Source organism: Euprymna scolopes, chromosome 14 (assembly GCF_053919585.1).
Source record: "Euprymna scolopes isolate OS-2025 chromosome 14, ASM5391958v1, whole genome shotgun sequence".
Classification (NCBI taxonomy): Eukaryota; Metazoa; Mollusca; class Cephalopoda; order Sepiida; family Sepiolidae; genus Euprymna; species Euprymna scolopes.
The window spans coordinates 113,751,996-113,768,414 of record NC_136495.1 but is presented as its reverse complement, the minus strand read 5'-3'; the positions used below and the strand labels follow the sequence as shown (position 1 = coordinate 113,768,414).

Genomic DNA, 16,419 nt, shown 5'->3' with positions numbered 1-16,419 from the left:
GGACGTTTTATTGGCTAAATTTTTTATCACATATTTTTCAGGTATTTAGTATTTTATTTTAAACGTAAGATTTGACCCCCCTCGTCACAACCCCTCGTCCACATAACTTTGCTTCCATATTTAATTCAAGTCTAACCAAACTTTCTTCTATATTTCATAGGTTCGTTGTGTTTATCATCCGAATTTAACAAGGTTTATTGGCGCGGCCATCGAAACAGACGGCGTATTTATTCTGAATGAATATTGCAACAAAGGAAGTCTACAGGTAACCGGAAATACCATACTTTACTCATTTTAGGAGCTGGGACGATATTAATATTTTTTATAAGAAATCTTACCAATCACTGATTGTCATGGCTGTTATTTTCCATTTCTGAGAGGCCAACGTCCAAACTCTTCGATCTAACATTTACAAGAAGAACAAAAAACCAAAACTTAAAATATAATTTCTGTATTTAAAGCAATAGTTATTTAAATATTTCAACATATAATCATGTGGGCAAAATCCAGCTTCCAAATAAGGGGTACTCTGGATAGGAAGAAGAATAATCTCAGTCATGAAAGATTTCTCCTACACCGATTGAGGTCAGAAAAGGTAAAGTGTAGCATCAAAACAGATACTACACTGTGATCTTGTTTGGAAGGCCAAAAAATATTTGTGTTTAATGTTTCTTTAATCGTTTGTTCCCTAAATTGATAATTCAGTTTTATCAGTATTAAATTGTATATTGCTTTAAAATGACTTAGTTTTACATATATAATATTTATATTTTATATTGAATAAAGTTCAGTTTAAGTATTAATCGAACTTTTTCTTTTTAAATATGTTTTATTGCTCTTTTTCAAATGGTCGTCATATAGTACTGACAGTCTGACAAATCTTACCTATATTGCCTGCAGACATTTTTCAGTTAACAGGCCTTCTTTGTATTCTCAGTGACCGTGGTCTATCATTCTTGAACAGGGCCTCCAAAAGAGTCTAAAATTTATTAAATCCAGTACAGTCTACCAAGCTCAAGCCCCTGTCCCATCGCCGCAATGTTGCTTCCCTGTGCTAGTTTTCCAAGTACTTCATCCGTATGCGCTTCAATGTATTCGGATGTAGGAAGGCTTTCTACTCTAACAACTTATTCCCTCGAACCGCTTGCCTTTGGAATCCCCTCCCTGTCTCCTGATTCCTAATTGTACAAACATACAAAAATTTAAATGTAATATAAACAAACATCTTGCCGAAGAACTTAGGATGCCTCTATAAATTTACCCCCTAATCCACAGTAGCCCTTTAGGTGTTAGTAGCATTATATTTTGTTTGTAGTGAATTAAATATTATTTTAAAATATACAATACCTACATAATATGCAATAATACAGTTTTAATAAGATACAATACGTACAATTTTAATATGATACAATGCGTACAGTTAACAGTACATATTGTATAATATTAAAACTGTAAATATTGTATAATATTAAAATTGTACGCATTTATGATATTAAAACTGTAGGTATTTTATAATATTAAAACTGTACGCATTGTATAATATTGAAATTGTATGCATTGTATAATATTAAAACTGTATGCATTCTATAATATTAAAACTGTACATATTGTATAATATTAAAACTGTAGGTATTGTATAACATAAAAAATGTACGTATTGTATAATATTCAAACTTTACGTATTGTATAATATTAATACTGTATGTATTGTATAACATTAAAACAGTACGTATGGTATAATATTAAAATTGTAGGTATTGTATAATATTAAAACTGTTCATGTATAATATTAAAACGGTAGGTATTGTATAATATTAAGACTATAGGTATTGTATAATATTAAAACTGTAGGTATTGTATAATATTAAAACTGTTCATGTATAATATTAAGACTGTAGGTATTGTATAATATTAAGACTATAGGTATTGTATAATATTAAAATTGTAGGTATTGGATAATATTAAAACTGTTCATGTATAATATTAAGACTGTAGGTATTGTATAATATTAAGACTATAGGTATTGTATAATATTAAGACTATAGGTATTGTATAATATTAAAATTGTAGGTATTGGATAATATTAAAACTGTTCATGTATAATATTAAAACTGTAGGTATTGTATAATATTAAGACTATAGGTATTGTATAATATTAAGACTGTAGGTATTGTATAATATTAAAACTGTAGGTATTGTATAATATTAAAACTGTAGGTATTGGATAATATGAAAACTGTACGTTTTCTATAATATTAAAACTGTAGGTATTGTATAATATTAAAACTGTAGATATTGTATAATATTAAAACTGTAGGTATTGTATAATATGAAAACTATACGTATTGTATAATATTAAAACTGTACGTATTGTATAATTCAAAACTGTACATATTGTATAATATTAAACTTTTGGTATTGTATTATATTAAAACTGTATGTATTGTATAACATTAAAACTGTACGTATTATATAATATAAAAACCGTACATTTTCTATAATATAAAAACTGTACGCATTTATGATATAAAAACTGTACGTATTGTATAATATAAAAATTGTAGGTATTGTATAATATTAAAACTGTCATGTATAATATTAAAATTGTAGGTATTGTATAATATAAAAACTGTTGCTATTGTATGATATTAAAACTGTAGGTATTGGATAATATTAGAACTGTAGGTATTGTATGATATTAAAACTGTAGGTATTGTATGATATTAAAACTGTAGGTATTGTATAATATTAAAACTGTAGGGATTGTATAATATTAAAACTGTAGATATTGTATAATATGAAAAATGTACGTATTGTATAATATTAAAACTGTACGTATTGTATAATTCAAAACTGTACATATTGTATAATATTAAAACTGTACGCATTGCATAATATTAAAACTGTATATATTGTATAACATTAAAACTGTATGCATTGTATAATATTAAACTGTACTATTGTATAATATTAAAACTCTATGTATTTTATAATATTAAAACTGTGCGTATTGTATGATATGAAAAGTGTACGCATTGTATAATATAAAACACTGTAGCTATTGCATAATATTGAAACTCTAAGCATTGTATAATTTTTTTAATTACATTTTCACTCCAAACAAGGCACATTGCCACTATGGTGTAGGGGGTTACTATCAGGGGCAGCAACTACTGGGTCACTGTGTTGGGATTTGGGCAGCAAGATGTCGGTTCACGTTACACTTGAACTTCTGCATGTCAGTACAGTTAGGGAAGCAGGGACCTGGAATGGAATTCCAGAATCTAGCGGTTCTGGGGAAGAAACTACTGGAGTAGAAAGATCTTTTACATCTAGGGATCTCTACTGTGTGGGGGTGGGATTTAGCTGCCTGCCGGGGTTGTCGAGGGTGTCTACGTCGTGGAGGGCACAAGTGTCTGCAGTTCGTCAGAGCATTCACCATTAAAATACTTGTAGAACAGGCAGAGGGATGCAACGTTTCGTCGATGGAACAGAGGCTGAAGCTTAGATGCCAGTTCAGGGCCTATCAGATTGACGACTCTCTTTTGAACCTTGTCTAGGAGCGAGAGACGAGCAGCAGATGCACCAGCCCGTATGTGACAACAATACTCCATACATGGGCGAATGGTGGCTTTATAGAGGTACAGGATACTTTCAGGTGTCAGTAGTTTTCTAGCACGGTAGAGAGAGCCTACCTTTTTCGCAGCGGCCCTGGCAATGTTTTCAATATAATTGTTCCAACTCATGTTTCCTGTGAACGTTAGACCAAGCAGTCACTGGCCATTGCTATTGGTGGCAGAGAAGGTTTCTTGTAATTATTGAAGGAAACCAGTTTAGTCTTGGCAGCATTGAATGTGACCATCCATTTATGCCCCCATTCCACTACAGATTGGAAGTCATCCTCTAGTGTTTTTGCCATTTCTTTAGTTATGTGTTCATTTGTTTTCCTGTCATGCCTGTTATAGAGTGTGGTATCATCAGCATGTATATCCATCTCAGAGGTAGTTTTGTCGGGGAGGTCATTAATAAATATTAGGAACAATAGAGGTCCAAGGATAAACCCCTGAGGCACTCTCGCATTTATATCACACTGTTTAGATGTACGATCGCCGAGGACAACCTGGATTTTTCTCTTATCTAAGAAGGATTTAATTATGCTAAGTATTCTACCAGTGATACCGTATGATTTAATTTTCCTGAGGAGACCCTCATGCCATACCCTGTCAAAAGCCTTAGATATATCTAGAGCTACCGCTCTGCCCTCCCCCGCTTTGTCCAGTGATTACAGTGAGGATGTCAGCTGTATAACGGACTTGTCTAAATTCATATTGTTCGTCAGTCAGAAGTTTAGCATCTGTAAGGTGCCGGACTAAAGCATGGTTAATTATGGTCTCAAATATTTTGACGAAAAGTTGGAGGAGGCTAATGGGGCGATAATTTGATGGGTCAGTTCTTTCGCCAGAATTCTTGAATACTGGTACCACAGAAGCATTTTTCCAACAGCCCGGAAAACAAGATTCATTAAGGCATTTGTTGTAGAGTTTGGAGAGAACTGGAGCTACTTCGGCTGAGCACTTTTTTAATAGCACAGCTGGGATGAGATCAGGTCCACATGCTTTTGAAGTGTCAAGGTTTTTTATGATAACGTGTACCTGAGCAGGGGTGATTTTTAAATCGTTTAGCGTGGCGTCTGTTCGCAAAGGAAAGTCAGGCAGGGGATGGTTGGAAGGGTCCAGTGTGGAGTTCGAGGCAAACCGGCTAGCAAGCATATTAGCCTTGTCGGTTGCTGAGCAAACAATCTCGTGATTGTTGGTTAGTGGGGGAATTGTTGATTGCCCATTATTTACTACACTGTTGTAGATTTTCCAGAAGTCACGATTTCCTAGTTTTCGTGCTTCGATGCGTTTATTTTTAGTGGTTTCAGTAAATTCTCTCTTAGCTGTCGCTATTTCTTTCTTAACGTTACTTCTAGCTTCTATATACTTCTGTTTGTTTGAACTGGACTTATGTCAGTTAAATCTGCGGTATGCATACTGCCTTTGAGCAATGGCAGTTGCGCAAGTCGAAGTAAACCATTGAGGAGAGTGGGGCTTGCTATAAAATTTCCGCATGGGAGCATGTGCTTCAATTGATGTTTCAACCATTCAGTGGTCTCATTTGCGCACTGTTCAGCAGGAAGAGAAAAAATATTTCCCCATGGGGCATCTCTGATAAGATCTCTGGTGGCTTCCCAGTCAGCGTTTTTATATAATACCTCGTTGTTTTGAGCACCGGCTCTTCAGTTTTGGGGTCTAGAATTTAGGACGATTTCTACCATTATCACTGCATGGCCAGCGTTCCCAAGTGGGCTGTCAGCATTTGTTATACAATCCTCGGGAACTGTAGTCAGAAACAGATCTAGAAGTGATGCGTGTTGTTCTTGCTGGTCAGGGAAACGGGTTGGAAACGTAACCATTTATGATAGGGAGTGAGATATAGCGAAACTATGTGTTGTGCTGCCCGCTGCATCTGTGTGAGTAGAGAATCCAAGTCAGTTTTTGTGGTGAACATTAAAGTCACCAAATACATGTACTTGTGCGCTAGTGTCAAGGGAGAGTGCTGTGTCTATGCTGTCAGAGACTTTGTTTATTATGGTGCAGTCCTGTGTCGAGGGAGAGCGGTAGAGAAAATAAAAGTAGCTAATGTTATGTTGTATGTTTAGTCTAAAGCACATAAAGGCTTGATCGTCCGTTTCTAGGTTTGTGTCTCTAGTCAGGGGGAGGGTGTTACGAATGTAGACTCCAAGTCCATACATATGTCTGTCAGAGTCCTTACGGCAGAGTGGGAGAAAGCCAGGCATGTTAAAGTAGTTAGAGGGGATGGAGGAGTGTAGGTTAGTCTCGCTTAGTGCTAATATATCCGGGATATTTGTTAGGAGAAATGCTTCAACATCAGCTAAATTAGTTCTAAGCTCACGGATGTTAGTGAATGCAAGCCTCCAGGGGGGAGGTAAGTTGGATATTTTTGTCCCTAGGCCTGGTTTAAGCTTATTTTTTTTATTGTACTGTCATCATGTTTTTAAAGAGTTTCAGTTAGGTGAAGGACAGCTGAACAAGAGGTTATGCAGGGTATCAGACATGCAACACAAGTAGACCATCAGCTGACCTTTCTTCAACTAGGACTGTGGCCTCAGGAAAGCCCACTGGGGATGAGTGCAGGGTCCCTTTTCATGCGCGACATGGCACTACAAACCTCCCGATATTATACAACTGTTGATGGAGCAGCAGCTCTAAGTACAACTAGGGCACCTGTACTACCAGCCGGAAACAGCAGCCAGGAACTGTCAATCCGGTATCCTCAGCCCATCAGAAGAAGATCACCCCAATCTAATTGCACAGGCATGTGTGGTACTCAAGCACTCCCAAGTGCCCAGTTTTGAGAGGTGGGATGTGTCGGGAGTGGGGGAACGGCATTCATTGCCCTAGACAAGAAACAAGATCTACCACTGTGTTTTGTCGATTCACTTGTGATAGTGTCTCTGCGCCTGACTAACAGGCAAAGAAGGAGTATGGAAGCCGGCGATAGACAGAGCCTATCTACTCCTTAAGCAATTTAGGTTTGAAGACCGGTAATTTGTTTGAGTCACCAGCTCTAGGAAGGTTGCCATCCAAGGCTGGAGAGACCTCCCTCCCCTTTGGTTTAGTTTCAGAGTTTTCCTTCTCCTAGACGGGTGATCTGGGAAGATCTACTGGTTCCATCAGCCCTGAGAGGGTTTGATCCGAGCCTGGGTCCTACTCCAGGTATTTCTGCGACCCCGCGTGGTTAGTTAATGTTACAGGGTTAGTTTGTAGAGATTATATATCTAATGAATAGTTACACTCCTCAAAGTTATTTAGGGGCATGCAGTGGAAGCAGTTTTGTGGAGAGGCTTGTTAGAAAAGCGTTAGTGCGGATTAAGACTTACCTTTAGGGTTTTCCATTTTTTAAAAACTTTATGTTAGTTTAGGTTCAGGATAACGTTATAGTTTGAGTAGGTATTAGGAATTGAGCTAAGAATTTTGCCCAGTCACTGTATATTTAGATTTACGAAGGTTAAGGTGTAGGTGCAGTACACTCAGGGTGTAACTGGAGGTACATTTTAAGTCATGGCGTATTCCGTATGTATAATTAAGTAAATAGATATTTGGGCAAGTTTTCAGTAGATGCAAATAGATAAAAGTTGTGTTAGTGTTTCTACTATTGAGGGGAAATAATTTCAGTTTTCATTTAAGAGTCATCGAGCGTTTTGCATGACAGGGAGTATCGGATTTGGTTTAGTATTGTTCGTTGCAAACCCATCTAGGAAGAGGCAATTGTTATGTAATGAAGATCGCTTTGCATCCGAGTGCATATTCGGCTGGTAAGTACCAAACTGGATAGGAATGAACTCTAATGTATGTAAGAGGTAGAAATGTATAGATGTTTAGTGATGACTGTTAGGCGGTTAGCATGTGAAAGTTAGGAGCTTGAGGCTAAGGATTCCACTACTAAGGCGTATGCATAATGTAGGGTTTTAGTGGCAGCTAGAGGTGGGGGAGCAGATTGTTAGCTTTCAAGGGTCGAGGTTATTAATTTACAAGCATTGTATAATATTTAAACTGTACGTATTGTATAATATTGACACTGCACGTGTTGTATAATATTAAAACTTTACGTATTGTATAATATTAAAACTGTACGTATTGTATAATATAAAACTGTACATATTGTATAATATTAAAACTGTAGGTATTGTACAATATTAAACTGTACGTATTGTAAAATATTAAAACTCTATGTATTTTATAAAGTTAAAATTGTGCGGATTGTATAATATTAAAAGTGTACGCATTGTATAATATAAAAACTGTAGCTGTTACATAATATTGAAACTGCAAGCATTGTATGATATTTAAACTGTACGTATTGTATAATATTAAAACTGTACGTATTGTACAATATTAAAACTATACGTATTGTATAATTTAAAACTGTACATATTGTATAATATAAAACTAGTTATTGTATAATATTAAAACTGTATGCATTGTATAATATTAAAACTGTACGTATTGTATAATATTAAAACTGTACATTTTGCATAATATTAAAAATGTACGCATTTATGATATAAAAACTGTAGGTATTGTATAATAGTAAAACTGTACGTATTGTATAATATTAAAACTGTAGGTATTTCACAATATTAAAATTCTACGTATTGTATAATATTATAACAGTACGTATTGTATAATATTAAAGCTGTACATATTGTATTATATTAAAACTGTACGTATTATATAATATTAAAACTATACGTATTGTATGATATAAAACTCTATGTATTTTCTGATATTAAAACTGTTGTATTGTATAATATTAAAAGTGTAGCTATTGCATATTATTAAAACTGTAAGCATTGTATAATATTAAGACTTTTTTTTACATAGGCATTACCACATTATCAAGGCCAAGAGGCCACTCAAGGATAAGGGTTAAAGAGTGTACAGTAGAAATTGGACATTATAGTAATCATTAGTAATGAAAATTTGGTAAAGTTGATAACTTATATGGAACGGCTCATCAAGAACTTATTTACGTTAGACTTGAACACAACCATATTGTAGTCAGCCGGAAAGCAGGAAAACGGAAGACAATTCCACAGGCGTGCAGTTCTAAGAAAAAAGCTTTGTTCATGGAATCTACGTCTAGGTTTAGGCACAGATAAAGAGTGGGGGGAATTATTGATAGTGTTTACAGCTAGACGAGTGTTTCTTGTGAAAGTTTGGCGAGGGGGGACCATAGATTGAAGCTCAGTCGAACACTTTCCATGAAAATAACGATACATCAGAGACAAACTCGCAACATCTCTTCTGTGAGATAAAGGTTGCAAGGAAGAGAAAAGGACATCTCCTACGAGGCTACGAAGTCTATTTTGAACTCTATCAAGGCAGGCCAAGTCCTTTCTAGCAGCTCCTGCCCAGATGTGGCAACAGTATTCCATCCTTGGACGTACCTGGCTCTTATATAGATAGAGAATAGCATCAGCAGTGAGATATCTACTGGATCGATAGAAAGATCCCACCATTTTTCCAGCGGCCTTGGCAACAGATTTGATGTACGTGTTCCATTTAAGATCAGGAGTAATGGTCAAGCCCAGAAGCTTGTCAAAACTTGAGGCCTCCTGAAGACGAGAGCCATTCATTTCAATTGATGTCAGATGTGGATCAGAATGTTGATGATGTAAAGAGAGAAGCTTGGTTTTAGATGCATTAAAAGTAACCAGCCATTCTTTACCCCATTGTACTACGTGCTCAAGATCAGAGGAGAGAGAATTGGAGAGAACTTGGTCGTTTACTGTCTTAGATGTGCTACCATAAATGGTAGTGTCGTCAGCATAGATGTCTACAAATGATGTAAGGATGTGATTTGGAAGATCATTAATGTAGATCAGGAAAAGAGTTGGGCCCAGGATGGACCCCTGAGGGACACCAGCATTAATACTGTGAGCTTCAGATTTTTGCCCCTCAACTACTACTCTTATGAACCTATCAGAAAGAAATGATTTAATAATTGAGAAGACATTTCCAGCAATACCATAGCTAGAGATCTTATGAAGTAAACCTTTATGCCATACCCTATCAAAGGCCTTAGATATGTCAAGAGCAATTGCCCTAGAAAGGTTGCCTCCGTCGAGAGATTTGCTAATCCTATGAGATATAACTGTAAGCACATCTGCTGTAGATCTAGCAGAACGGAAACCATATTGAGTGTCACTAATAAGGTTATTTTTGTTGAGATGGTTGATTACTTCTGTATTTAACACAGATTCCAGCAACTTACTCATGACGCACAGGAGACTTATTGGCCTGTACTGAGAGGGGGATGAGCGATCACCTGAATTCTTAAATACAGGGCATACTGATGAAATTTTCCAGGGAGATGGGAAACTATTCTCCTTAAGACAACGTTTAAACAGTTTTGTAAGTATGGGCGCTAGTTCAGGTTGAAGTTTTTTGAGTACTATAATTGGAATACCGTCAGGGCCATTTGCTTTACTGGAATCAACGTTTTTGATTAGCTTGGCAACATCACGTACAGATATACGTATATCACATAGAGTGTTTTCTGATACAGGAGGAAATATTGAGGGTTGGCAGCCTTGATCGCAAAGGGTAGAATTAGCTGCAAAGTTCTTGACAAAGAGTTTGGCTTTGTCTGATGCTGACGAGATTACCTCAGGTCCATTGATAATAGTTGGGATGGAGCACACGCTTCTGTTCAGGATTCTGTTTGCTATTTGCCAAAACTGGTGGGAACCAAGCCGCTGCTCAGCTACTTTGGACTTAACAGATTGAGCATACAACTCTCTTGCATTCTTTATTACTTTCTTACAATGGTTGCTGGCAGTCCTGAAAGCGGCTTTAGTTTTCATACATCTATTACGTTGGAAACAGTGGAAAAAGTGATTTCTGTGCGCAATGGCAGCAGCACATTCTGGAGAGAACCATGGCTGGCTGTTAGGTTTTTGCTGAAACTTTTTCGAGGGTATGAAACGGTCAATACCTACAATTAACCATTCCGTCAGGTCTAATACTATAGAGGACACATCCTTTTTAAACATGGAATGCAGAGGTAGATCAGATATAAATGTACGGAAGCTATCCCAGTCAGCCTTAGTGTATCGATATACTGTACGATGGAGAGGTACGTCTGGAGACTTATTACATTTCATTTTTATCTTAATTGATACAACAGAGTGGTCGGAAGAGCCAAGAGGCGACAGAACAGAAACTGAACATAGTTCAGGGCAAGTTGTGAGAAAAAGGTCTAGTAGGCTCGCATACTGGCCATCATTGTCGGGCACACGGGTGGGTTCCTGAACAATCTGAGTGAGGTCGTAGGCAATGGAGAAATCATGACAGAACCTTCCCTCATCATCGGTCTTGTTAGAGTGGGTCAACCATTCGACGTTGTGAACATTGAAGTCACCACATACGTGAATGTTAGCTGAAGGATAAGCAGATAAGACTTGGTCAATTTTCTTAGATATGCTTTGAAAGATAGTAACTCCGCTGTTATGGGGGCGATAGAGAGTAAATATAAATGCCGTAGTGTGAGCTAAAGCAACCCGGAAGCACATATAGGGTAAGTTAGGATCTTCCCGGGAGATGTCCCTACCACATGGAAAGTTATCCCTAATATAGGCACAAATTCCATGCCCATGGCGATCTTGGGGGTCAGATTTAGAAGTTAAGTTAGAGTATCCTTTAACTGCGAACTCTTCTAGCGAAATAGCCTGTCCAATGCCAGTTTCACTTAAAAATAAAAGGTCTGGTTTAGTCTCCTGTAATTGGGTTTCAACCTCTGGAAGGTTAGAACGTAGACCCCTGATGTTGGAGAAGGAGACATGGTAGTAGGGGTCTACGTTGGAAGTTGGAGAACCGGGTTTAATCGTGTATTTTTTCTTGAAACTTGTCATGATGAATTTTTGGAATTTGTGGACTAGGTCGTCAGATTTACTTAGAGCAGGACAGAGAGGGGAAACTAAGAGAGAAAAAGAAACGAAGAATTTTTTTTATTTGTAGCTAATGATAAGGTAAAGCCGTAACAATTACCCACTAGTATGGCATCGAGAGCCCCACCAGAAGCTACTGCATGGTCCAGAATCCATTCACCAAATGGCAATACAGCAGCTCCAGTACTTTGCACCTGCTGATAGGACAGCCTCCTTGGTGGTTAATCCAAGGTTCGGGTCCCTGACTATCAGGCGGATAACGTCAGCCCAGACAAAACGTTTACCTCCAGCACCCTTACTAGTGACATGGCTACAAGGATAGACATAGAAAAAGAAAATTTCCGCCATCTCTGCCAACTGTTCGCGCAAAATACTGCCAACCTAGAAAACAGCTTTTTCTTCTCCCTTTGTCAGAAAAATCACTCATTAAAAAATGAGGACTGAGGGACAAATAAGAAGAAGCGAGAGTAACAGGATCTGCCGATAACGCATCCACAATGCGTTTTCTACTCTCCATTAAAAAAAAAAACAAAAAACTATTAAGTATTCTACTTAATAAAAGTCCAGCTGACGTGTTTAAGGGAAAGTATGGTGATAGATTCCCCTCTCACGAACTGGGAATGAGTAAAAATTCGTAATCTATTTTTGCAATGAACTTGGTAGATAAATAAACATTTATGGACGAGAAAAAAAGCTAGAATTTAATAAAACAGAAATACATAAATATAAATACTGAAATAAAATGGAGTTATTAATATTTGAATCTAAAAATAAAAAGTATGATTAAATTTGAAAACACTTATCTCAACAAAAACACGGCCGATTCCAAAATGTAAACTGAAATGAGGAAATTTAAGTTAACAGCGTTCAAAAAGATTTTTTTTTAAATTAACCGTTAAAAGAAAGCGTGATTTTATTCTGAACAAAAACACGGATTGTATAATATTTAAACTGTATATGTTGTATAATATTAAAACTGTACGTATTGTATAATATTAAAACCGTACGTATTGTTTAATATTAAAACTGTAGGTATTGTATAATATTAAAACTGTACGTATTGCATAATATTAAAACTGTATATGTTGTATAATATTAAAACTGTGCGCATTTATAATATTAAAACGGTAGGTATTTTATTATATTAAAACTGTACGCATTGTATAATATTAAAACTGTATGTATTGTATAATATTAAAAGTGTAGGTACTGTATTATATTAAAACTGTACACATTGTATAATATTAAAGCTGTAGGTATTGTATATTATTAAAACTGTACGCATTGTATAATATTAAAACTGTAGGTATTGTATAATATTAAATATTGTGATAAGCTGATTTCCAAAACCATATTGTTCTTTCAGTTTCCGCCATTAAATTGCTCTTTCCTAATATATATATATATATATATATATATATATATATATATATATATATATATATATATATATATATATATATATATATACATATATATATTAGTTACCTGCATTTCAATGTGTGTGTGTGTCTGTGCGTATGAGTGTGTGTATGTGTATATGAGTGACTTTCCAAAAGTAGTACCTCCTATTTTTTTTATTACGCTGGAATGGACCAGAGGGGGTCTCAAATTGGATTGTTACGATAACTGAACTCGTGCAATTATGACCAGAATTATGACTTTGTTGCATATATTGACGGTGTGAGACTCTAAGAAATAACCCCTTTCATGGACGTGCGTCAGGAGCAGAGATGCGTCATTGAATTTCTCCATGCAGAAAAAGATTGAACCGATCAACATTCATCGGCGCCTGTTGAACATTTATGAAGCTGATGCCGTTTAATGTCAGTACAATTAGGAGATGGTTTAGTCAATTTCAGAATGGCGGTAGAGATGTGAGGGCCTTTTATGACCGAGACATCAAAAGAGGCTGGCATAAATGCATTGAGAATGGTGCTAATTATGCAGAAAATAAATTCTGGAGCACCAAAGGTCGCTCGTTTTAAGGCTAGCACTTTTTTCATAGCTCTTCAACGTTCTAGGCTTTAGATTAAAAAAGCAGGCCTTATTTTTGAATAAAAAGAGGAAGCCTTATTTTTTATTTTTTGGAAGAACACAACTGGCAAATAGATATAATAAATAAATGTAGTATAAAGTATTACATTAATTATTCATTTTCTCTCTTTCAGGATGTATTTGCCAACGACTCCGTTACAATTGACGAAGATTTAAGAACCTCTTTCATCAAAGACCTAGTGCAGGTAAAAACTTAAAAAATATAATAACTACAACATCCTTAATATTTCATCTAGAAAATAGTAGGGCAATATTAAAATTACACGCTAATATGTGCCTATCTGTATGTTAGCGTCCATGTTGTCTAGATCATAATCTTGTGTGTTGTTCCTTTTGTTAGTTAACACCAAATCAAAGGGACGTAATTCATTCGAAATCGACGCAAGAATAAGATCTCTACTGGATAAATGCGAAGAGGACTGAGACCTTGGGTAGGCTTATTACCACCAAAATTCCAGTGAAGACCAATGGTTGCTGCCAACAAGAAATCAATGTTGTTGTCACTCACAGCCAAGGCAACACCACAGGTTGTTCTCAAAGAGAAATCTTCGGTGATTGCCTGTGAAAACCTCCCTTCTTCTTCTTCTTCTTCTTCTTCTTATTATTATTATTATTAATAATAATAATAATAATAATAATAATAATAATAATAATAATAATAATAATAATAATAATAATAATAATACAGGGTTATACGATGTGGCACTATTTTCCGTGCCACTGTTTCTAACACTCTCTACAGCATGGCTAAGTGGTAATTTTGCCATGAGCGTAGAGATACAAAGAAATCCCTTCCAATAATTCCCTTGCTATCTTTCTGTCTCTTTCCTGCACGACCACCATGAAGTGAAGACGCATATTCTGTCTCTCCGTAAATGAGAGGGGGAGCACACCCTCCCTCAATACTAGTTAGGTTAGTTAGCTTTGAAAAGCCTATTGTCCAGTTTTTAATTGTTAATTTTTTTGTAATATATTGTATTTCTAATGTAAAATAAAATAGTTAGTTATGTTCAATATATATTACAATTGTGTCGCGTGTTGTCTTTCTTGTGTCTGCCATGAATGCCTTCATTGAAACAACGAAACGGTCCGGAAAATGAAGAAAGAAAATTCCAGTCAGAACGCAACTGGGGTGAAGAAATCCTCCAGAGAAGTAGGAGCCACACAGCACATCTAACATCTCAGGTATGCTTTTCTTATTATAGACCCTAATGACGACCATCTTCATATCTTCCCGAGACCGCTTTAAGACATTTACTGTAACACGTCTGTCGGTCACACCTCAGTGACCGGTGGATAGTGGTATAAATGGTGCCGTGACCAGGATATATTTTTTCCCAGCATTTCGACCTACGGCACAACCAAAAATAATGACCACTAGACGAATCGAATAAAAAAAATGGGCCACGGTCTTTAAAAACGGGAAAAAACTGAATATTTAATAAATTAAAAAAAAAAATGGCAGACCAGTACACACGCGCAAAAAAAAAACCGCACTCAAAAAGAAAATTCAGAACCGGTAAAAAATTGTCTTGTACCTACAAAAAAAAACAGTTTGCAAAAGATCGATTAAAAAAGAGTATTGAAAATAACCCTTCGAAAAAAAGTAAGAATTGTGTCCTACACAAAGAAAAAAAAACGGCGAAAAAAGTGTCTCTAGAATATGCAATATCTCTTTCTCTCTCACGCTTTCTCTCTTTCTGTCTCTCTCAAGATATATATCTATATGTGTGTATATCTATGCATCTTGTTATTAAATGAAAGAAAAAGAAAAAAATCCTCCAAACACGAAGCTCGAAAAATAAATTTAAAAGAGAAAAAAGGAAAGAAAAAAAGAATACCTAACATTTTTTTTATCTGATCTTTATTTCAGGTTTATAAAAATATAGGATTTTTTTAAAAATTGCTTTTGACTTTGCAAATGTAAGAACCTTGTAGAATGTTAATGACTTTTTCAGTTTGGATTTCAGAAAATGGATCACTGTTTCGGCACTGTGTTTCATGAACAGTTGATATGTCCCTTTTCAGGTTAGGTAACAATTAACGTTGAAACATAAGGGGACTTTTTTGATTTGATAATGTTTTTTATTGATTTTTTTGTCTGTTAAAAAAAAAGAAAGGAAAGAAAAAGATTATTGCTAAAAATTTAGATTACATAATATGAAGTTTTTTTGTGTGAGCGCCTTACAAAATTAATAAAAACAAGATTTTTTCTATTTTATTATTTTTTTAAACTGTAGAACTGTTTAAGTCTACCTGTCACTCATTTGTTTAAAACAATAGCGCACATATAAAAGTGAGTTGTGGGCCGGTTTGGCCTCACCGTTATAAGTGAGGAGGGTGTTGGAACAATGCTACCTGCCTCTGTTTCTCTCCCTCTCTTCTCTCTCTACACCTCTCTTTCACCCTCTCGAGTTTTTTTTAGGACGAGAGAGTGACTTTTAAAATTGTCGAAGATTTTTTTTGTGTGATTACGTAATGGTGTTATATGTGTAACGGCATCGCTCTGTCTCTATCCCCTTCTTTTCCCCCTCATTCTCTCTCTCTACTCTTGAGTTTTAATGATTGCATAGCTAAACCCCCATAACGAATTAACTTGGAGTTTTTTAAAAATTTTCTACCAAGTTTAAAGAACAAAATTATTTATGCTTCCTTAAATTACATTAAATTGTTTTTTATTAAAAATAAAAAGAGAGACAATTATTCAAACAGCACTTGAAGTACTTTTTTTTAAAAATCTTCCAGTGTTTGCAAAAGCCAACTGTTACATGATTACGTTAATTTAAATTTTCATAGTTTTTAAAGAAAAATTGTACTATTACATTTCGAATATTCTCTGAATTTTT

At 35.5% G+C, this 16,419-nt stretch overlaps 1 protein-coding gene across 1 annotated transcript in view; it reads left to right on the top strand.

Annotated features, from left to right (window-relative positions):
- The window catches only part of LOC145292793 (atrial natriuretic peptide receptor 1-like), a 372,037-nt gene that overhangs the window by 86,959 nt on the left and 268,659 nt on the right, over positions 1-16,419 (top strand). The window contains exons 12-13 of the mRNA XM_080138832.1: positions 161-265; positions 13,687-13,758. Coding sequence (XP_079994958.1) covers positions 161-265; positions 13,687-13,758 — 177 coding nt within the window. The remainder of the gene's footprint in view (positions 1-160; positions 266-13,686; positions 13,759-16,419) is intronic.